The sequence below is a fragment of the Phyllostomus hastatus genome, unplaced genomic scaffold, assembly GCF_019186645.2.
Source record: "Phyllostomus hastatus isolate PE091 unplaced genomic scaffold, TTU_PhHast_1.1 phas_scaffold_78, whole genome shotgun sequence".
NCBI lineage: Eukaryota > Metazoa > Chordata > Mammalia > Chiroptera > Phyllostomidae > Phyllostomus > Phyllostomus hastatus.
Window position 1 is genome coordinate 51,425,983 of NW_025334041.1, and position 25,131 is coordinate 51,451,113.

The 25,131-nt window shown below is 37.0% G+C and overlaps 1 gene segment (V, D, J or C); it reads right to left on the reverse strand.

Annotated features, from left to right (window-relative positions):
- Positions 1 to 10,912: 10,912 nt before the first annotated feature.
- LOC123811069 overlaps positions 10,913 to 25,131 on the reverse strand; it is a 35,275-nt gene continuing 21,056 nt past the window's right edge. Inside the window, 5 exon segments of the C gene segment in view lie at positions 10,913 to 11,511; positions 13,728 to 13,778; positions 14,832 to 14,909; positions 17,473 to 17,805; positions 21,490 to 21,535. Of these exon segments, the coding sequence occupies positions 11,369 to 11,511; positions 13,728 to 13,778; positions 14,832 to 14,909; positions 17,473 to 17,805; positions 21,490 to 21,535 (651 nt within the window).

Here is a 25,131-nt window from a genome sequence, read left to right on the forward strand (position 1 = left end):
AAATAAAAAAGAAGAAGGAAACAATGGTGTAATCAATGGTAAGAGTAAAATAAGAGATATGAAACATAGAGCAACAAAAATAGAAGAAAAAAATAGAAAAAAATAAAAGGGCTATGAAAAGAACAAGATGAAATTTGTCTCAGCAGAGTTGCACTCAGGATGGGCAAAGCTCGGTTTTATCATCCCTGTGTCAGCAAACAGCCCAAGTCACTGCAGGATCCACCTCTGCCTGTCTATCCCTTCAGGCCTGGACCTGCTTTCAGTCTTTGATTAGTCATACCTGACTGTTTCTGAGAAGACTTCCGGAGGAATTGGGGGAATGGGACTCCAGGATCTCCTGTGGCATGGGCCTGTCAGACTTCAGGGAAGATGTCAGTGTGTTCCCCTGCCCCCAAGCCACTAGTCTGAGTCTATCTGAGATTATTTCACTGTACTCAGCAAGGTGGGGCTCCTAATAGGCTAATTGGTAGGTCCCCAGAGCCCAGATTTTGTCTCTGGCAGAAACCTAGAGGGTGTATCTATGTCTCTCATTGGGGCAATGTGCCAGTATATTTCCTGGGAAGGTGTCTACAATGGCTGTGCCCTACAGCCAGTCTCTGACACCCCCTGAGTCTGCAAATGTCACTGTCTCCTCAGTAGGGGTTAAGATGCAACATGGGAAAAAAACAAAGAGGAAAAGAAAAAAATTTCAAACAATACAAAAGAAAAAAATGGAACAAAACAAAAAAGAAAAAGGAAAAAAATGATGCAGTGTGCGCTGAACAGTATCCCATAGGATAAGGCAACTGCTTTCCCCTGGGAGGGGCTTGCTGTTTTTAAGAGAGATGGCTGATGCAGAATCCAGGTATATCCTGGCACAGAAAACCCCACAGCCACTCCTTCACATCTCTTCCCAGTGCCTCCCACTCTAGAATCTGCTTGCACTACTCCAATTCATACCACCTTCCCTTCCCTGGGCCCCAGTGTGAGTGGCTGTGAACACATAACCTGTGCTTTGGTCCCTTTAAGGATTTTTTTTTTAATAGTGGTTTTGTCTCCAGTTTGTCTCCTCTCTCCCTAGCAGAGAAAAAAAACACTACCTTTCACCTCTGGGTGCTACATGGTCAACTGATCCAGGCACTGGAGCTCTGTGCTTGGGAGTCAAGTTTGTGGTCCTGGCTTTTCTCCTTTATAGGGGGAGCTCCCACCACCCTGCCACTGCCTTGGCCACCATACCTGTGAGTGGGCCAGCCTTTGTAACAACCTCACCCTTCCTACCAATCTGAAGGTGGTTTTGGCCACCCTTGGTTAAAGGTCTCTTTTTCAGGTAGCCTTAGTTCATTTCAGTGACTGTTCCCCTCTGTAGCTTTATTTCCTGTGTGTTTTGCAGAGGATGTGCATGATATATCTGCTTATTCCACCACCATGTTGCAACCCCTTCTGTTCAATTTTTCTTCAGTAAAGACTCTTTGTTATTCAGATTAGCTAACTTCTACTGCTCTATCATCAAGTTTACAGATTCTGTATTCTGTCAAGTTGAATATTCTCTCAGCACTTCCTCTAGTGAATATTTCACTTTAGTTATTATACTATTATACTACAGATTTTACTTTTGTAATCTGATCACTTTATAATTTTTGTCTCCTTGATAATCTCTATTTGCTAATTTGTAATTTTATTGATTTGTATTTTCCTATAATTTTTAAGCATGGTTGTCTATGGTTCTTTGAGTATGTAAATCTATAAATTCTCATTTCTAAATGTAAACTTTATACTTACAATAACTGCTTTGAAGTTATGGCCTATATGGTCATGTGGACACACTCAGGGACAGTTTGTATTGAGTTGTGGTTTTTATTTTGGTTTTCTTCTGATAATAGCCACACTTTTCCAATTCTTTTCCTGTCTTGTAATTTTTTATTGAAATAGACTTTGTTGAAAATATATTGTCTCATTTCTAGTTCATGATCCCCCCACCCCCTGACCAAAAGTTGATGTTAATGTCTGTTTGCTTAGAAAATCTGTGAAATATGCTCTCTGTGATGTGTGGCTGCTATTATGTCTTTTTAGTTTTTATTTTCTTCTTAATGCTTTTATTTTTAAGCATAGCTTCATGGGTTCACCCCTTCACCTACATAACCTAGTGGTAGCCAGTGATGGACAAGATGGGATCAAGCATGTTGATTAAGTCTTCCATATTCTGCCAAACGGATATGGGTATGTACTGGGTAGCACATTCAATTTCAGGCTATTTCAAATCTTCCCCAGCTGGTACTTTCTTCTATTTGTCCTCCTGGCCCTTCTGTACATGCTCATAGCCTCAGGGTTGACCAGGAGTATTTGGCTACCTGGGGTTCTTTTGGGTCCACTCTGCTCACACACAAGTTCAGCTAAGCATATGCTCCCTGCAGCCATAACCTCAACCTCAAACCAACAGAGCCTCTGGCTCTTCCTGCTCACACACAACTGATTTTGTCAGTTCACCATTGCATCAATCCCTGGCCCAAATTATGTGAGGTACCTTCAACTCTGTAATTTTGCTACCAGTACTCCCTGTCTGCCCTATCCTAGAAGAATCCTCATGTCCATCAAGGAAGGTGTTGGGAGGTGGAGGAACTGGAGAATCTCCAGGCAAGAATAGCACTGTTGATCCCAGAATGCTGCTGTTTTCCAAGCATCAACATTTCTCAGGTTGTTGTATACCTACAGTCACTTTCTGAGTGCTGAAGTAGAGACTCTTGTTCATCTAGTCCTATTTTAAACTTCTCTTCGAAGGAGATTTACTGACTACTCATTTCATTAAAACCTAAAGGTCTTTCTAGCATTCACTTTTAAATTATGAAAAGCACAGATGTTATCATTTTAATTGAAAGTTTGTCTTTATAGGATTCCCAAATAATTTCAGGACATGTCAATTTGTGACTCAACTGCCATTAGCCTGACAGGTGGAAAGTGAGCGCAGAACCAGGAAGTTGGTGTGACCATCTTCCTCAGACTCCTGTCAGCATGAGAAGAAGGCCATTAAACCAGCCCATTGTCCATATGCTTTACAGCAGCTCAATAGGCTGGAGGTGAGGCCTTTGTCTATTTATTTTATCACAAACTTAAACTTAACTCTGACATTTATTAAGTTAATATGTGGGACACAATCTTTTCTTAAAAGTCTCAGCCTTGCATTCTCCTGTAGCAGACTTATGTTTGCTACAATCCAGGCAGACATTCTCAGAAGAAAAGTGCATTATCTGAGAAGAGTCCAGTGGCAGTGTGAGGCAGGCTGCATTCGTGAGCAAATACATTATATCCTTAACTACTACCATTGTCTTCTCACTGCTCCTTTTGTTTTTCTTGTGCCTGATTATGAATGTAATGCATGCTTTTTATTAAAAATGTGGAAAAAACAAAAAAAGATTATTGTTCTTCAAACCATTCAGTAATATCAGTTTTTGACAGTTTAATTAGTTTTCTTTTATTTTTGTGTTTGTAATCTATGTAATTGTCTCCATACAGCCTATATTCTTCATATTCTGTTTCAAATGTGGGCATGTAAAGAGGTGATCTTTTCTAAAATGCTGAAGTAAATTCTTGTGTCCACACCAATTGCCCTTTAAATGTTTGTAACACAGTCCATCTTCTGTACACAGACTTTGTTATAAAAACATAAGGTAAAGTGTAGTATTTCTCGTTGTAAAACAATGTAAATATTTTTGTGTTCTTTCTTTTTCAAAGTGTGAAAACTCTCATTGAAAATGACTGGAAGGCACAAAGGACTGGAGATGGGATCGGGTCTCCCTATGGAAAGCTGAAGTGGTGACATCCACTGCTGACTGATTGATTGGTGAATAGAGAACCCATTTGTTGTAACACCTCATATACAGTGTACCATATTCACATGCACTTAGTAACCTGCTTGCGGCAGGTGAGATAACATAATGATCCATCCCATGTGCAGTGGGACTGAGTCTGAATAGTAATGAATAGTTGCCGAAAGGTCTTATGCTGTATTTCTAGCAACGGACTTCTTAATATATTATAGTAACACATTTTTAGTAAGCAAAATATCTTTTATTTGAATTCACAGAATGGAATTATTTTGTGTCATGTCATTTCTTTTGTATTTCTTTTTTAACATGTTACACTTTCTTTGTCTTTTTTAGCTCATGCAAATGTGTTCTTTGTATAATTAAAAAAATGATAAAATCCCATATATCAGAATGACTAATTTTATTTTTCTTATTTTGCATTATGAATTTAGCCAATAGTGTTGGAATTACCAAAGAGGGTTATAAAAATAAATAAACTGTCACCAGAAATTTTGATTATTTTTGTCATGAAATATTAGTTTTTCCAAAAATTTCAGTTTAGCTCTTGTAGTGCTTAGTTGTGTTTAACTTCATTCAAAGCAATTTTTTTAGATTGTATGTGATAGCCGTCATATCAGCACACATTTAAAAAACACCAAATTTTTAAATTTTTGTATAGTTATTTTAATATTGAAGATGGGAGAAAATAAATATTTTTGACATATTATGTTTTATTATTTCAAGAGAGGTAAAAACACAACTAAGTTCAAAAAGAAAATTTGTACAGAATATGGAGAACGTGCTGTGACTGATAGAATACCACAGTGGTATGAAAAGATTCATGCCAGAGATTTCTCACTGTACAATGTTCCATCATCAGGTAGATCAGTTAAAGGTGATAGTGACCAAATTGAGACATTAACTGAGAACAATCAAAGTTCTACCATGCAGGAGATAGAAGACATACTCAAAATATTTAGATGAATGAAGTTATTGGTGAAAATGAAAAATGTATCTTTTATTTAATGGAAAAATCTAAAGACTTTTCAGCCAACCCAATAGTATCTTTCTCTTAGCAGACTGGTTCTGAAGTAGTCAGGCATCTCATGTGAAACCACACTATGAAATCATTGCCATCATTTTCTCTTTGTGTTTAGCTAATTTGAATTGAAGTAAACTAAATTGTATTGTGAGCTAATTTTAAAATGTGAAGTATTACCTTAATGCTTCATAGGAAGGCAGCATGTGTATTTGTTTTCTTTCATTCACATGTCATTTAAGAAAAACACAAATGTGTGTCATGGTAATGGTGCTGTTTTGGATAGGAACTGGTCATTTGTGCAGATCAATCAACACCATCTGTGCTTGTTCTAAGAAAGGGCCAGATGACAGAAATTCCTCCCAAGCTCACAGAGTGTTTGGAGCCTAACCAGGAAGAGCTTCCTATGGTGGAGAAATGGTGATGGATAGCTCCAGCATCTGTCCTTGGGACTAAAACCTCAGTAACTCAATGGTATTATCACAGCAAGAATGCTTTGTCTTCAGAGTGGACTTGCATACACACCAAACACTCAGATGATGCCTAAGCCAATGTTATTGTATTAGTTTAGCCGGAGGAAGATCTCTCACTCAAACACTCTGGGCTAAAGTGGTGGGATAAGGCCAATCATCATAAAATGTCAAGGTTCCCAGAATGGCCTCTCAGAGCACATACCAAGAAGAATGAAGATTCTGACATGAATATGTCATGAAGTCAGACTATGAAAGCCTGAAGCAATGATCTGCACAGTAGAGCTATTCTTCCCCCAGGACTGCACAGATGGAGCCTGGGGCCAGGGCATCCACTCTGTATTATGCTGGGGTTGGGTATGTGTGGGAGTATGTGACCTCTATGTTCACATTGCTGGACAGTTGTCTGTAGGAGACTATTCTGCATGGCATGGGCTTAGCGCCCACTCGGGGGTGCACAGGACCCACACTCACGAATAGGTTCTCCCATGGGGAATCAGGCCTGCAATGTATCTAGGCCTCTTTGAGACTTGCTTTTGCTAAAACTCTCTCACCCTGAATTGAGACAGCAAGTGCTTACTGTGACTTCCTGAAATCCATTCTAAAACTCCTCCCAGTATGGAGTGTAACCAGTTCAACTTCTTTTCCCTTTTCATTTGCAAATATTCTTCTTCTGTGATGTGATTAGTGGCATCAGCACCTTTGTTTTCTGTAAAAGGTAATCACCTAAAGCCAACCTGTGCATAGTAAATGAGGACCATCATGTAATGTGTGGAGAAACAAAATGAAGGTCTGTCATGGCAGAGGCCAGGGCTTTTGGCTCCTCTTGAGAGAGAAGCCACCTGCCTTTTTCCTCCACAGGACTCAGTAGTCTGTGTGAACGTCTCGTGTCTTATCCACAATGTCACAGACTCCACGAGCCAGGGTCTGCATCAGCCCTCTTCTACTTGACCCCAATCACACTTTTATCTGATGTTCATATCCTCTATTAAGATTTGCTCAGGTTGACGTTGAAGTTTTTTGTCTCTTTAGAGGCACTTACATGATTCAGTACATGATATTCAGTAACTGTTGAAATTAGGGCCTTGCTGTCTCTGTGCTACTGTGAAGGGAAAAGCTCATCCCTGTTACCCACACCTATAGTCTGTCTGTGCCATGAAGTTCACAGCCATGGGTTTTGGATCACCCTGTCCACACTGAGAAAATGAAAGTCAAGGCACAAACCTCAGTAAATCAAGTTCCATGGAAAAGCAGAGATATTCGGTGTAATGTTCAGGATTAGTTTAGTGCTGTCTGTTCTTTCCTCCCAACTAAGTTCATGTTGGGCTGATGGTGCAGCATCTGAACAGTCCTGGACATGAGATTTCCACCTCACATAGTGGCTAACTGGAGTCACCTTTGCATATAAAAAGTGGAGAACCCAGGCTGGGTGGCTCAGTTGCTTGGACCATTGTTCACGAACACCAAAAGTTTTCAGGTTTGAGCCCAATACCAGGTCAGGGCACATTTGGGAGGAGAGAGGTGGGCGTTTCTCTCACATCATTATCTCTCCCTCTTTCTCTGTCTCTCTCTAAAATCTATAAATATACCTTCAGGTGAGGATTTAAAAGTGGGGAACCCCTACCCATAGCCTAAGAATATGTCTGTAAATAACCACTTGCATGTGTATGTAAATGGATATTTTCTTTACATTATGGGTGGTTTGTCAAATATGAATAAAGTTGGCTGTGGTTTAACTGCCCTTTTTTTAAAATTTTATAACACCCAAACCACTGCTTGCACAGACCTAACTAGTAGGGGCTGGTTTGACTTTGAACATTTTCCACGAATCAACCACATTGCCAGAGCACCTCGACAAAAGAAGCCTGAGAAACTAAAGCACCATCAGCTACAGCAGCACCCTCCCACCAGCCACTCTGTTGCCTCTACCACCTTTGCTCTCCCTCCCTTACTGCCTGTTTCAGAGCAGCCCAGGTTGAGCTGAGGAAGGAAATTGCTAAGAAGTTTGGTGGGACAGGAAATGCTGCCTCATAGGGCTCAACTGTGAAATTGGCTGCCCAAAGTGTTCAGTGGTTTTCAAGTGTCCTCTATGCAGAAACAGTTTTTACTAAGTCAGAAGTTTTCAACATTTTTCATCTCATGGCACACATAAACTATTAAAATTAAGTGGTACCCCCCAAATATTATTTTACTGATATGGTGAAAATAGGTATAATTTTGATTGATTTACAAAAATAATAATAGTAATTTCCTACTCTTTTTGCACAAAGTGATGTTTTAAAAAATTAGAGGCCTATACTTATAGATAAGGGTTTCTGGCACCACAGCTTAACCAATCAGATGCAATGTTATTATGTGATGTGACCAATAAGTTGCAAGTCTATTATATGACCTATGTATTTATGGTCCAAGACAGGGCATTCATGCCAGTGTGCTGTTCTTCTATTGGCTATTTATGTTTTTTATTGACAATCTAATGCTGAAGAGTTCAGTGCCCCTGACTAAATAGTCAGGTGTTGCATGTTTTAAAAATTCTTGTGGCACACCACTTGAAATTGTTGCTTTACATAGAAGGCCAAATAATTGGCCTTGAGGGGTCTGACCAAATTAATGAGAACCAAGTAATAGATATAAGTAAATTTAGTCTTTCTTGTGTCTGTTTTGTTTTTTAATGAAAACCTCTATTTCATTTCCAAAAGAACCTGACTCACAGAACCTGAAGCTAATTGCAAACAAATAAAATCTTCCAATCTTTAAATGAGACCTTGTCTTAACTCTAATATATCAAAGTTTTTACTTTTATAAGATTCATTAGAGAAAATAGGAAAATATACAATTACTTATTTTTTTCACAGTTACCATACATTGAACATTTATTTTCAAGCCTTGTTTGTGCCTATGGTTTAATAAGGTATTCTCATTCACCAGATAACTACGCAGCTAAATGTCTACATACACTGACATAAGAGCTCTAGTATGTGTAGGTAAAAGGAGTAGTGTAGAATAATGTATAATGTTTACTACCTTTGTGTGCTAAGGGCGGATTAGAATATAGAGACACATGCATATGTATTGATATATGTACATTCATAACTGCATAGTAAAATCTAGAAGGATGCCTGAGAAACAAAAGTGTTACCTGTAAGAGGTTGGGGAGGTAGGGAACAGAGGCTGGAGCAGGATTTCTTAATGCATTTTTAGAGTGTTTTGTTCTTGGAGCCACATGAAGGTATTATCAAACAATTTTAGTAGGGTTCTTCTATGCACATTATTTTTCAACAACACTTCCTGGTTGATATTTCATTTCTTTAGGTAATCTACATGTTTTGAAGATGTATGGTAGTCTGTCATATGACATTCTTTTGTTTATTCTTTCAGTTTTTTATGTGGCCTTTGGGTTAATTTGGGGCTGCTCTAAAGTAGCGCTATAGTGAATGAACATCCTCACACTTAAGTCTTAGTCCATGCCATCGTTTCCTTATGAAATTGATGGGCCAATGGTTAGAACGCTTTCCAGGATGCAGCATCTTCTCCTGTGGAATGAGCCCTGTGATGGCTCCTGGCTGCCTGAGAGCAGAGACAGTGGCACCAGAGCTCAGGAGCTTTCAGCCATTTAATGGCCTCAATACCGGCTACACATTAGAATTACTGAAGGAGGCTGTTTAAAGTCCGACACCTGGTCTGTGAGGAAGTTTTGGCCTGAGTGATTTTTAAAGGCTCCAGGAAGAAAGCCATTGGCACAATGGGTAAAACAGCAGAGTTTAAGAGCAGATTCCAGATGGCCCTGGAATCCTGTGGACCCTGGCAGTACTCTGTGATTGGCCTCAGGCATATTTCTGAGCCTCTCTGGTCTTCCCATCAGCTAAAGGAGCATGATACCTGCACTGTGGTACAGTGAGAGCATTGGACACAGAGCATGCAGACTGCCTGGCAGCATTCCTGGTGCTCACTATGTTGCAGGTACTGGCTGTTATTCAAACAAAACAAAAGAATGCAAACAAAAACAGCCTGTGAGAGCCTGACAGAGACCATGAGTTTACCCAATTGAGTTTTCATGGCTCTGAAAGTGTTGGGATTTTAGGTATTTGGCTGAATTGTATCATGTTGATATAGGATCTCTGGCTATCTTATATTACTCAAGATTTCTAATTAGCAATCATTAAGGACTTGATTACTGTAAAGGGAAAATTGAGTATTACTTAATTGTAGCCTGCTTATTTGAGAGAAAGCCTTAAAAAAATCTGAGTTTATGAAGGAAGGAATCCTAAAACATTGGGGAGAATTCATAATGGGAAAAAAAAAACGGAATTGCTACCATAAAGTTTCTCTTTTTCTATGTTTGACAAATGTGCATAGTATGCTAGCTCTATAAAGATTAGAGATATAAGTGCTTTAATGTGGAATTGCATAAATCTTTGCCTAATTTTTCCATCACACACTTGTAGATGCAGCCAGTTGTTCTGATAGTTCTTTTATCCACCCAAGTGGATTGGACTTTAATGATAGATGTGTGATTGGTGGGTGGGAGGTCAGCAATAATAATCTTCCCAAGATGAAAAATTGTGTGGCAGGTTTGTCTAGAACCCTTTAATTCTTTGAACAGGATAGGAGTAAGGAGAGAAAGTATGGACAGGTGAAGAGGCAGTTTTATTCATTACCGGTTAGCCAAATAAGGAAGGAAATTTTCACGTCTTATTTCATACCTAAAAGAACCTGTTTCTACTCCAGTAGCAAGCAATGTAGAAGTTAAAAGTGGAGATCCTGTAGCCAGATTGTTTGGATTGAAATACCAGCTCTGCTTGTTATTTGCTAACTATACAGATATTTTTTGTGCCTTCTTTGCCTCAGTTTCCCCATCTGTAGAACAGACATAATTATAGTTGTTTCATGGGGTTCTTGTGAGAAACAGGTTAACACATGCTTAGATCAGTACCAGTAAGCACTATACAAGTGTTTGCTATTATTCATTAGAATGTTAATCATTTTATTTCTAAAGTAGAGCAATTAACAGCAGCTGTTGAGGACTTGCATGTACCAAACATTATTAACTCATCTAACTCATCTACTTCATACATTTCCAGGACAGCTGGCAAAGTAAGTTCATTTTATATATGACAAAGTTATGTCACATAGAGGTCAAATAGTTTGTCTGAGTTCACACAGATACCAATACTAGACCCAGGATTTAAATCCAGGTACTTTGGGTTCGGAGGGGAGGGGCCAACCCTCCACCACACTGCCTCTCCAGTGTCAGAGCAGTTCTCCTGGGTGGTTGTGAGGATCAGGAAACTTGAAGCTTGTGAAACGCTGGTATAGATCTAAGCACAGAGTGCAATCTTGGTAGATGTTACTTTGTCACCATTGGAATTTCCCAAACCAATGAATATGAGTATGAATATGGTGACCTTTGAGAGAAAAGTAACCTGGCCACCTTCCTTTGGCTCTGGCCCCCCTTGGAACCCATGGCCTATAGAAAGCATTCTAACTACAGTCCCAGTGGAGGAAACACAGGAGTGGTATTGACCATGATGACATTGCTGAATCTGATAGCTCATTTGCCATGTTCTCTCTTATCTGGGACTTTCAAGTAGATGTGTCTAATTAAAGTAAATAAACAAACTGACTGTTGATTATTAAAAATTTATTGTCACTATTATAAAAAATGAAATGCAGAATACAAGTAACTGAGATGGTGGTTTCAAGGTGTGTGAAACAGAAAGCTTTGAGGCAGTTATCTGGATAAAGAGCACTAAGGAATGGGATTAGGAGCTGCATGCTATCTATGCTCAGAAGGCATGATTATGTGGGTTTGCTAGAGGAGCTGATTGAGATTATGGGAAGGGTGGTGCTAAAGGGTACCCTTGGGCCCTGCACCTGAGTCATGCCCTAATTGGTTATTATAACAGAGAGAAATTGTCTTTGCCCAGTGGTTTGAAAACCACTATACAATAGTGACATGATAGAAAAATGCATGTGAATTGAAATAATCCAAACTCAGAAAGGAAGTCCAGCGAGATCCTCAGTAGACACGTCCAGGGGAAAGAAATGCAGAAAAATTAATCCTTTTGTGCCATCATGTGTTATGAACTCTTTCCATGGCCACAGACTGCTGTTCTCCTAAACAGACAGAAGAAAATGATGGCAAAGTAGACCAGGCTCTTGAGGAGGAGGAGGATGTAGGTGTAGTAGGCGGAGGTATTGGTGAGCTGCAACTGCAGTAAATCTAGGAGAAATAATTTAATTAATTTCATCTGTTCTTTTGAAAGGATAGGAGACATTAATGGGAGGGGTCATAATTATTTACTTTATGATCTACATTGAAGTGACACTTCCATACCACCAAACCCCAGAATAAACAAACATCCACCACCACCACCACCAAGACAACTTAGAATGGAACTTGCAGGTCAAGTCACTTAGAACACTCCAAATATTAAAAACTAAGATTGTGTTTTTAATGAGATAGAACACAGAGAAGAAAGTATTTGTGGTCAATAACTTTTATCATTTCTTTAACCCCACAATGTCTCCTATAACAACAGTGAATGTTCTTCATTAACCACTAACCAATTCAAAAACATTCTGAGAGCTTTGTATGTGAAACTTTAATCTTATATAATTTTTCTAGTAACCTATGAAATTATTATTTTAGTTCCTATTTTACAAATAAAATGAGGGTGGGAGAGGATATATTTGCATTTAGTAAGTACCAGAATCCAGATTTCAATCTCAGCAACATGACTTCACGGAACACATTTTTAGTCCCTCCATAATTGTGTATCTCCGAGTGCAATGAATAATACCCTGATATCAAGGGGTTAAGGGTTAATATAAAATTGGGTCGCTGATTTAGAAGCATCTGAGTCATTGCATATGCATGCAATATGATTCCTACTAAGGAATCACTTGAACATATGGTGGTGTTCACAGCAGGTGGCTGGGGGTTTTAGCATAGGGCATTATGTTAACAGGAAGAAAGTGGTTAATACAAATGCTCTGAAACTTTAAGACATCACAGCTCTCTCACCTGTCTTTCTTGAATGTCCCTCATTGTGGCTATGATACTGTAAGGTAATTGCACTTAATATCTTTTAAGTTTTGCAAGAAATATGTGATGTCTGGAGTGGGAGTAAAGAGGGAGAACTGTACTTGAACAATGATTAAAATAAAAAGATAGAAAAAGAAAAAAGAGAAATATGTGATGTCAAGAAATAACTAACAGTGTGGTGGGTCTGAATGCTACTCAGTAAACCACAAGGCCAACTCTTTCATGTGGAAATTTCCTTATGACAAGCTTTATCTTCATAGTGTTGAGACTCCAGAATCATTAGTAATTGATGTGGAAAAGGGACCTCATGAAGTCGTGTGCTTAGAACACCTTCATGTTGGTCAGGTAAGGTGTTAGCTGAGGTCCACAGCCCCCTTTATATTGGAAATGGAGAAGAGCTCGGCAGAGCCAGAACCAATACTTCTAGGGGTTTTCCTTGTATATATGTGGGGAGAAAAGGCCAGATAATTGTACATATTCTACGCCAGCTAAATGAGATACCCTATGCTGGACATCCCACATATGTGACCTTATCTCCACAATAACTGGGTTTGGTGTAATTATTCCTGGTTGGCAGGTGAGGAAAGTATTTCAGAAAATGTAAGTACCCATATTTATGCCACTTGTAATTGAAACAACTGGGGTTGAAGCACATTCTGTGGTACTAGGGAGCCAGGCACTGCCCTCACTCCCCACCCCCACCATGCATCCATTGTGTCTTAGGGTCTTGGCTTTGGGCTTTCTTGCTCTATGGCTTGACTCTCAGAGGAAGAATAGAGAACTGAATATATGTATACTCTTGATTCTAATGGTCTGGGTTAAAACCCCAGATCTAGCTGTTTGGCTTGGTATGAGAGACTTCATTTTATCTCATTGCTCTCATCTGTGAAATGGGAGAAATATATTGTGCACTTCACAGGAGTATTGTGAGAATTAAACATGTCAGTTCAGGTTATTAAGTACTACAATGGACAAAAAAACAAAAAAACTTAGAAGCAAGTTGATATCACGTGTTCCCTAGTCATTAGAAACAAAAGCCATACAAATGAATAAAGTCAGTGTTGAAATAATCCCAAGCATATCACAGCACCCTGTAATTCACCATCATCTCATGCCAAAAGCCAGCATTTGCTGTGTTAAGATGACTACCAGGAAAGGATGGATTGTCTTAAAATAGTACTCAGTCTATTCTACAAAATCCAGCCATTCTGATTTTTCTTTTTCCTTTTTTAAAATTATTTTATTGTTGTTTGATTACAGTTGTTTGCATTTTCCCCCAACCACTCCCCCCACCCCAGCCAAACCCTGCCAGAGAAGTTCAAACCTTACATTGATCAGGAGGGAAAAATGGAATAGCATTACATAAAGGCAAATATATGCAGAAAACTTACCACCTTTATCTTTCAGACAATCATCTATTGTAGAATTGATACCAGCAACCTCTACAAAAAATGAGAGCAACTATTAATGATTTGTTTGTAATTGTTACTTGACAGTGTGTGTCTGTGTATGGAGAGACAGACACATAGATAGATGATAGATGATGATGATAGATAGATAGATGATAGATAGATAGATAGATGGATAAACAGATAGAATCTACCCACAGAGAGAAGAGAACCATTAAAAATATGCCCCATGATTCCAGGAAGAGATGCCCAGACTCCATGTAATTCAGTAAATCGAATTTACTGAATGTGTTTCTTCACATGAAGATGCTGCTCATGAGGGACACATTTTTTCTGTTTAACTGAAACTGGAGCATACTATACAAGACTACCTGTTTTCCCCTGCATTCATCACTCCTAGCACAGTGCCCACTGCAAAGTAGCTGTTGAACATATATAACACTCATTAAATGGAAAAAATAAACAGAAAAAGGAGCTGCTCTACAGTCTTCAGCACGCGCTGCTGACATGAACAGTTGTTACCAAAATAAATTGCTTTAATCATAGAATCCACAACAAAATCTTACAGGTTTGAAGGAATCTGTTGCAGACAAATTTCCCAGCTAAGCCATGACTTTTCCATTCATTCACAAGCCCTATGACTCCAGCTCACGCACATAATTTTCTGGATTTGTGGTTTTTGCAGATGTGACAATAGTATTAAAGAAGCTAACATCTATTGAGTGGTTATTATTTTGTGGCATAGTGTATGTTAAATGCTTCAGATGTCTTATCTTACTGAATCTTCCAGTAACACTGAAGTGAGTTGTATTTTGGAGAATCCATGCAACAGATGAGAAAATGAGGTACAGAGAGTAGTAGTAACTTGCTGAGAGTCATAGCAGTGACGGCAGAGCCAGCATTCAAAGGATCATTGTGGGAGAGTAAATGGAAGAGAACATGTGGAAACTACTCTCTACAGTAAAACATAAAACAATATTTTTTTAACATGCCATATTTTTTTCTGATACCTTATAGTTCTGGAGGCCAGAAGCCCAAAATCAGTTTCACTGGGCTGGAGGCTCAAGAAAGAATCTTTTTTCTTACCTTTTTCAGACTCGAGACTTTTATTTTTTGCACTCCTTGGCTCATGGTCCTGTATTCTCACAACTTCTGTCAGATCTCCTAAAGAGAGATAACATCATTCCACCTTGGCAGTCACTGAAAACATCATCTCTTCCAGATTCCTTAATTAGGCTTACCAAATGACCTTTACGTTAGAGGAGCTTGACATTTCACTTCAATTCTTTCCAGAAATATGAAGATAAACCAAGCCACATTTTGTTGTATTTATCTACAATGTTTTAAAAAGGAAAATATACATAAAAAGACAAAATTTCTTAAAAAGTTCATTGACCATTGGATGGAGGAAAATACAGTGGCAGTGACTGCATTGGTTTATCCTTTTTCAACTAGAGGTGTTCCTCATCATATGGGTAGAGTTCTGGTATGCTACTCTATGCACTCAATGGGATCTTTTTTTGGTGTGCACTAAAGTAAAGGTGTGAGGTATAGGCTTTGGGGTAAATCCCAAGATTGAAAATGTAAGTACAATTATGTTGAAATATTAAAATATCCTCAAGAATTCATATTACTATGTGTTAAAAGTTTGTTTATTTTCCTTACAGTGACTTTATTCAATTAGAGACAAATAAAAATCTCATCGCCATGTATTGGTTGAGGTAAAACTAATAAAGTAACAACTTTTCATAATACAATCTGTGTGTATCCTAATTCTTTTTCCTAATTTGATTGAAAACTTGGACCACATTAGTTTTATCTCTTTTTGAAATCACTCCTTTGATTTGTGCTACTATGTTATACTTTTAGCTTTTATTAAAAACAAACAAATAAAAACAAATGACAAACAAAAAACTTCCAAGAAACATTAGAAATTTGCCATGGAATGACATTAACAGAATGCCCTCATTAGTTTTGTTGCTGTGAGAAGTCCACAGGGTACATTTGTTACAGAAATTAAGTGCCAAGTAAAACATCTTGTACCAGACCATTTATCCTATATGATAGTCACCCCTGATCACTAGAAAAATGAAAACATAATAGAACACGTAGGCCCTGTAATTATATTAAATTTTTACTTTGTACATTTGCTTTCACTCTGCTTCCTAACCACAGAAATAGGAAAAATTAGGGCTGTTTTGGAAATCTTTAGTTATACAAAAATGTAAAAAAAAATACTAGTTTATGAATAAATACATCCATGTTATATTTCCAAAAGCAAGCATTTTCACTGACATGATTTCATTTGCTCTTCAGCACAGCCCCAGGAGAAAGCCCAGGCTAGGTTTCAAACCTGGTTTGACTACTGGGGAAACTCAGGACTGAGAAGGAAAAGTTTACTTCCGAAATTCCAACTGGTACATGGCAAAGGTCTTAGCACACCTTGTTATGGGCTTGTTCCCCACTGCTTAAAAGGTCTTGTTAACCACCAGGAACAACACCAAGTGATTCCTTCCTATGGGCACTCTGGGGCCTTTGGTCTGTTTTGTTAATACTCAGGACTTCAGGTTCTGAGTCTAGGGAGTTCCCAGACCACTACTGGGGCTACAGCACATTTAGCACTCTGCCCACACTGTCTAAATATGTACAAAATCTGAATCAAAGGCTCTCCTTTGGGACAACGTGCCTGAGTCTCGAGTGGCCCTGAATATTTAAGGAAAGAGGATATTCTCTTCACCGTGTGCATCCTTCTCAGGGCAGTAATTCATCCTAGTGTATTCATCACAGGCTTCCTGGCCTGACTCCCATTACAACTGCACTGCCTGGGTGTTTCCAGTGGCAAGAATTACATGCTCATTATGCAGGATGGAAATCTGTTTCTACACATCAGCCTCACCCAATCTTTAATTATGAAATTTATCTACTGTGGTGTATGTAATACAAACCTGAAAAACCTAGGACCACACAAAAACTGCAGGGCTCAAGTATCCTGTTTTTGTTGAAGCTTGATTCAACTCCCTCAGAAGGATACCACCTGTTGCCTAAGATTCATCGATTATACTTTTAGTAGAGCAGCACTGAAGTGATTATGACTTTGTCTGCTGAGGAGAAAATTCCTGAAAGTTATGTAATTCTTCTTATTTTCTGGTCAAGTAAGATCATCAAAAGTGGAATCTGCTCTGGCTGGTGTGGCTCAGTGGATTGGTGCCAGCCTGCAAATTGAAGGGTTGCTAGTTCTATCCCCATTCAGGGCACATGCCTGGGTCTCGGGCCAGGTCCCCAGCAGGGAGCACGCCACAAGCAACTACACATTGATTTTTCTCTCTCTTTCTTCCTCCCTTCCCCTCTCTAAAAATAAATAAAGAAAACATCTTTTAAGTGAAATCTTTTTTTGAGCAGTTGTAATGTGATAAATTGCTAGGTGCTTTCATGAATGTTGCTTCATTTAAGCCACAGAGCAACCCTAAAAATCATCATGTGACTTTAATATTTGGATGATAAATCTGAGGCTGAAAGGAGTAAAATCATCTAATTCCTTACCTTGTAATGTTCCAAAGCCTATAATATTTTAATTATGTGGTAAAATAACAGGATATTTTGTTACTATTAATTGTAGCAACATTTAAGAAAGATTAATATATACTTTTTTATTAATATTTGACAGACACTTGGGACAGTCACTCTGGGAACAGAAGTGTTCTGGGAAGTGATATGTGTATGCACATACCTTTATTTATTGAAGGAAAAAGAATCTCTTTATCAACTCCTCTTTCATTATTCTCGTGTTTGACGATGCATTTGTGTTCTTTATCCATTGATTTTGCAGTCACGGTCAGCCAGCTGAATTTCATGTACGTGTCCTTAGTCTTCATGGTATTTCCCTGCTGGGATGCCAGAATTGCATTGCCGTCCTTTTCCTTCCAATATACCTTAATAACATCGGGGAAAAATTTCTCAAGGAGACAAAGATATGTCCCAGCCTTATGAAGATTTATTTCAGCAACCGAAGGAAGAAAAATTGTGGGCTTAGGAGCAATATCTGATGAATCAAGGCTTCTCTCTGTGGGATGAAATGAAGCAGTAATTAAGTATTAGAGAAACACAGGATTGTGTGGTGTGGAACAACCCGGCATATAGTAAAAGGAAGAAAAGCTACCATTGAATTAGTGCTTATAATGGCTTTTCATCCATGATAAATTGTGATGTATTTATTACTGTTCTTCTTTTCAGAGGGGAAAAGAGGTTCAAGAAGTTATATAACTTGCCCAAAGTCACATTCAGAGCTGTTAAATAGCAAGCACAGCCTGAATTGAAACTTGGGCTTTGTTCCTTCTCCACCTGCTAAAATGAGGTGTGACTTTTAACAGCTCCAACATTTGTGATCTTATTTCTTTGTTTTTCATCTCTTTCATCCTATCATAGTTGAAGGATAGATGGCTGGGATAGAGGAAAAGACCAGGAAGTACTTTAGATAATCTCTCTTCAGATTATCTTTAGTTGCTTCCAAAGCGCAAAAACAGAACAAAGCAAAACAAAAAAACAGACATGGGCAGCATTATGGAAATTGCCAGAGAAAAAAGAGGGTGAGGGGAAGTAGAAAAGGGTAAAGAGAGAATGAATGGTGATGGAAGGAGACTTGAGCTTGGGTGGTGAACACACAATGCAATATACAGATGGTGTGTTCTAGAATTGTGCACTTGGGGGAATGGTAGGGAAAAATGAATGCAACTGTATTTGAACAATGAAAAATGTGGGGAAAAGTAAAAAATAAAATTGTACACTTAAAACCCATATAATTTTATTAACTAATGTCACCTCAATACGTTCAACAAAAATAAAAAGTACTTATCTCTCCCCATGAATTTTGTAACTTAAGTTCTCTTTGGCTACACATTCTCATGTTTTGTAACTCTGTAGAAGCTCATTCTCTATTTAGCTGATTCTGGAATGCAACAAATTGTCTTTTTTAAAATTTGTTATAAATAATGCTTAGTCACTTGTTTTGATAGGAATCTACTTCCACTTGCAATTAATTTATCAAGGTATTCTTTTGGCTTCGCATATGGACCCATGCCCAGTTTTGAAGTAATATAGTTCTCCTAGTTGATTTCTCATTTTATATAACATCTCAGTTCACATCTGAACCACTCCATATTTTTTAGGGCACCTCCAAATTATTTATGATGCTCTGTATTTAGAAGCAAAAAGGTAACACTTCCAGAACTTCTATTAACATTTTTATGGATTATTTTCAGAAATACATATTAATGTAACAAGTAAATGCCCTTAAAGGAATTTCATTTTACTTTAGAAAAATTTCACCTAAAGCCTATTTTATTTTTTAAGTTCATTTGAAGTTTTAGCCTGACTATTATACTATATTTTAAATACACCATATTTTGGCCCTGAATGTCTTCCATAAAATTTCTATGTAAGGCTACTGAGCTATTTTAAAAGTCCATCATTTTCTTTGTTTTCATCTGCTGAATAAAATATATATATAATTTGAGCAATGTTAAAAGCTATGTTTCTAAAGGTTTTGGTAGATCTAATATCAAAATATGTAACAAAACACAATGTATTTAAAAAGGCATCCCACATGAATGCTGAAATGTTTCTTGATTATGTATTTATTAAAAACCAATTATTAAAATTATAAATGTTAAAGCCCTTTCCTATTTGTTTCCCAATTAAAACACAAATTTCTTGCTGTATTCTATTGGGCTACGTTGGAGTTACTATAGTAATTCTGTGGGCTATTTTATAATAAAAATGTTAGATATCTCATTTGAGAACAAAAGGAAAAAAATTATTGAGTATGTCTACCTGTGGAAGAAAGCTCCTGATTTTCACACTAAACTAATAAGCAACCATTTTGAAAGGTTTTTGTTTGGGACATGTTGTAAACATAACTAAGCTATATTGGGCTTATTTTAATTGTATATATCTTTTTAGTTCATTGGAATTTTTTTTATAATAGTAAGGCAACATATATTTCTCCAAATACATACTTTGTCTTTATTTAAGAAGCATGTTATATAAAGTAATATTACAGTAATTTTTCAATTGCACATTATATAGACATAATTTTAGTCTCTAGTCAATATATTAAAGAATGTAAATTTATCTAAAAACCTCTCCATAGCAATATTTCTGGTTCATTATATTAAAGAAATATTCCATAGCAATATTTTCCATATTTTCCATATCAATATTTCTGATTCATTGTACTAAAGAAATCAAAAATCAAATGACAAACTTGAAATATTTGTCACATACCCTCTCGTCAACTACCCTTTTCCTTAGCTAGCTTTTTCAAGATAAAATGAATCTTGAACTTCCATACCTTTCTCAATGTAAAAGTTAACTGAGTATTAAATAATGTACTTAATTATATATGGTTAGTACCTATATTTTGGGTAATTGCATTATATGTTATTGCTTTATACATTTTTAAAAACATATTGACAATGTTTCTTAATGTCAAAATCTTTTTCATGATGCAAAAAATTGAAACCAGCTTAAAAAATCAATTAGCTTTCCAATACATTTATATAAAGTCCTTAGCATAATCAAATAATTCATCTGTGTTAAATTGCCTAAGTTGCTTGTATCTATTCAGATGCATCAGTATGAGAATCATATAATTTTACCAAACTTTATATAAATGTCAACTATATTTTCAATAGAAAGTATGATATTTCAAACCTATATATTGATATTGTGTTATCTATTTTTCTTGTCATTTTTCTTTTACCAAATAAGTAGTTATAGTTATTTTATTTTTAAAGATGAATTTCAAACTTATGACATTTCTAACTATATTTAATTTACTTTATATATGGACCATTTTCTGTATGAATATAAATTTTTTAAAAATATGAGAATGAAGCCAAACCTTATTGGCTATGAAATTTATGGCCAGTAAAGGTTGGTATTAGAAATAATTTTGATTGAAATGAAGGATTGAGATTTAAAGCACACATGCCATCAATAAAATTATAAACAAACTCATGTTAATTTCATTTTTCTTGCCAGTGAGGGAAAAGTGGTGGTAAAACTAAACCAATACCTCCAGATTCATTTTTTCATGAGTAGTTAGAAGTACACATGAGTTCTCGGGAATTTCTGCTCTGTCAATATTATTGGCTGCAAACAACTCTTCATACTGGATATAATTCTTCTTTCCATTTGAATTGGGGGAACACCTGTTCTGCACCTACTATATGTTAGATTATGTGCAAGTACTTCATTCACACCATCTCAATCAATTCTCATACAACCCCTCTGGATGCATACTTATCCTATTTTATGAATTACAAACCTGAAGCAACAGAATAACTGCCCAAGTTCACGTAAGCAGTAAGTGGTGGAACCAGAGCTCCATGTGATCCTGACTCCAAAGCCCAGGCTCTTTCACAACATCATTGCACCATCAGAAATGTAAATGTGTCAATTCTCAAAACTGATGTATGGTTTGGGCCAAATGCTTCCATGATAATTCCATACATTATTCATGAACATTTTGTACAAGTCCATATGTATACAAAAGCCAAACCCAGCTACAATAATTGCACAAAATTGTCTATGTGTGCCTGTTAGGATTTGTTTTACAATCTCCACTATAATTTCTACATCTAATCCCCATCAATTCCTGTTCTCCCTAAATATTCTGGTATTCCAATTTAACTGTTTCTTGTCTTTCCTCTACTACCTTGAAAAATTGCATTCTTCTGATACCTACCTGTGATGACAAGTTTTGTTCCATCACCAAGAGTTTTCTTCCATATTTCCACAGTGATTCAACCAGTATCAAAAACTTTACTAATTAGCTTCTCTGACTTTTTCATATTCTAGTGGAACTATGGTGGTTTGCAAATCAAGAGATTAGTGTTCTGCTTCTACTTCATTTTGCTCATAACAAGTTCTGTGGCTGAGCCAATAAAGTAAATTAACATTATTGGTGCTTTATTTATCTGAAAACAATTATGTGAGTATAAATTAATTCAATATCACAGTGAGGCCAAAATGAAACAAGATTTGAAAACCAATTTGATTAAAAACGCTATGGAAATAAGAGATTATAATAATTGTTAACCATTTTATGGTGATGACTTTGTACTCCAACCTGATTTTTAATTTCATGGAACCAAACTTTGCCCTTACCAGTAGGAATTCAGCACTTTGGGGTTGCAGCCAAATCTGCAGTAATGCATTCCACTTAGCTCTAATATGTCTGGAATTCTCAAAGCCATCACCATGGGAAGGATGACTTTCATACACTTAATTAGTGTACAATCTTTTGTCTTGTCTATCTGTATTTCCAGTGTTTAGAAAACCAAAGGGATCCTATGACCATACCACAAGATCTTGTCTCATTTCCCAAGAAAGTCAAAGGGAACACCAGCTAAAGCCAAATGATACGCAGTCAGTATATACAGCTGCTTCACTTGTGTTGTCCAAAACAAATAGCTCTTTCCCCAATTAACAAACAGCACAATCTATTTGCGTTCCAAGCTTTCACAAGAAATTTCAGCCTCAAAGTGACATCTTTCCTGTTGATGCTGAAAGTTCAGCTTAAAGCTCCTGGCAATGGGCCTTCAAGCCAGAATGATAAGAGAAGGCAGGGTACCTGTCCTCAGATCCTCCTATTGTCATGTTAAATATCTAAAACATACCTGCCTGACCATATCTGCTTAGGGTCACCATCTGTGAATGACATCAAATACTATAATGCACATAGCATTGATATAGTGGCAGAGTACAATGGGTTTGACAACCATTTCTGTCATTTGATAAACTGGATGTTGAAGACAATATTCACTTTACTTCACTTTCCTTCTAAAGGACTCATGCATTGAAATTGTTTTCTAATTTTATAGTGGGTGGGAAAAATCATGTTTCAAAACTTGGAGTGCTTTGTTTTATCAATTAATAAATAGTATATATTCCCCTAAAGAATTTCCTACACTTTTTTCTTTTTTTCTAAAATCACTTCTAGAAAATTGAGATAAAATTTACATAACTCTCTTACCTTTAAGTGTAAAATTTTAACCTGTGCTTCTTGCTGGATAATTATAGGTCTCCTTTCTTCTGCTTTCCGTAGTGATTTTGATCTTCTATTCTTATTTCATGGTCTGACTACAACTTTGATTTAGATCTTCTCAAACAAACTTTCGAAATAGGCAGTTTAAGATATAGCCAATAGTTTGTGCATTATAGGTTGTTCTTTTTCTATCTATGGGGTTAATAGTTTAATAAGGTCTACAAGAAAAATGACATGAAAACTGAGCAATTATGTTTGTAAATCCTAGCTCTGTGATATAGATAAAAAACATGTAGAATTCAGATGGGGGAGATCTGGACAGGTACATGCAAAAAAAAAAAAAAGAAAAGAAACTAGACCATCATTTTACACTATACACCAGAATAAATTCAAGATGGATAAAAGACTTAAATATAAGTCATGGCATATTGAAAGTCCTAGGAAAAACAGGAGCAGTAAAATTTCAGATATCCCATGCAGCAATATTATCAACAATACATCTCCAAGGGCTAGGAGGAAAGAATAGAGGAAATAATATATTTCCAGAGGAAAGAATAATCAAATGGAACTATATCAAAGTAAACAGCTTCTGCATTGCTAAAGAAAAAATAAGCAAAATGAAAAGGGAGCCAATGGCATGGGAAAACATATTTGCCAATGATACCTCGAACAAAGGTTTGACCTCCAAAATGTATAAAAAACTCATGTGACTTAACACCAGGAAGACAACAATCCAATTAAAAAATAGGCAAAGGAACTGAGCCTATTTTTTAGGCAAAGGTACTTCTCCAAGGAGGACATATGGAGGTCCATAGACTTATGAAAGGATGGTTAACATCACTAGCCATCAGAGAGATGCAGATTAAACCCACAATGAGATACCACTTCACATGGGTCAGAATGGCCATCATTAATAATTAACAAACAAGTGTGGCAAAGTTGTAGAGCAAAGGAAACCCTAGTGTACTGTTGGCAGTAATGCAGACTGGTATAGTCACTGTGGAAAACACTGCAGAATTTCATCAAAAAACTAAAAATGGAATTGCCTTTGATCCAGTGATCCCACTGCTTTTGTTGTATCCTAATAATCCTGAAACACCAATTCAAAAGAACCTGTGCACCTCAATGGTAATAGCAGTATTATTTACAATTGCCAAGTTCTGGAATAGCCTAAGTGCCCATCATTAAGTAGGTGGTTCAAAAAGAGCGGTGCATGTACACAATGGAGTACTATGCAGCAGAAAGGAAGAAGGAGCTCCTACCGTTCACAACAATAAGTCAGGTGAAGAAAGACAAATACACATGATCTCACCTATAAGTGGAACCTGGTGAACAGCACAAACAAAAAAGCAAAATAGAACCAGAGGCAAAGGAACAAGAAACAGACTGACAGTAACCAGAGGGGAGGGTTGAGGAGGATAACAGGGGAAAGGAGAGGAAGGGTCTAGTCAGGGAACATGTATAAAGGACCCATGGACATGGACAACAGGGTGGAGATTGTGGGAGCAAGGGGTGGGCAGGTAAGAGAAGAGCAATGGGGGATAATTGGGAAAACTGTAATAGAAAAACAATAAAAAAGGTGAAAACACTAGTAATAAACCCCATGTTACTGGATTATAATCGAAGGTATTGTTGTAAAATCACTCTGTATTTATAGAAATAAATATAGATGTAAATGTGGAAAATAATAAAAAATTGTTGCATAAAAGAAAAAACAAACAAACTGGATGTGGCAGATCATAAGGTGAGGCTTTCTTTCCCAGAATTATCCCTCACAAAGCAGGGGCTGCCTTATATTTCAGTTCTTGTTCAAACTCTCATAGTGAAAGATGCTCTCCCTATACAATGCTTTGATCAAAAAATAATACACAAAATGTCAAGTAAAATAGATTATTTTTTAATTTATTGTAAAATCTCAGTTAATACTAACTTTAGAGCTAGCACTGATATTAGACAATAAAGACATTTAACATGAATTAATCCTAAAACAACTTCTTTCTAGATTCCAATTCCTACTGATAGACCAATGAGTTGTTACAGAATGTAAATTCTTAATGATCATCTATTTATTGCTGAAAGACTGTTTTTTTTTTTTTTGGACTTATTACCTTTATAGTTTCCAGAGCATTTACTATACATGCTGTGCTGCTTATCAGAGGCTCTTATTTGGTTTGGTATTTCTGCAGCTGTCTCATCACAAGGGGAAAGGCAGCGCTGAGTTACGCAATTTAATCAGTAACACCATTTAGTACAACTGATTTAGTTCTTTTACCAGCAACAATATTTTTAGCAAATTTGATGCCAGTATAGAAACAAAATTGAATGGAGTCAAAAGATATT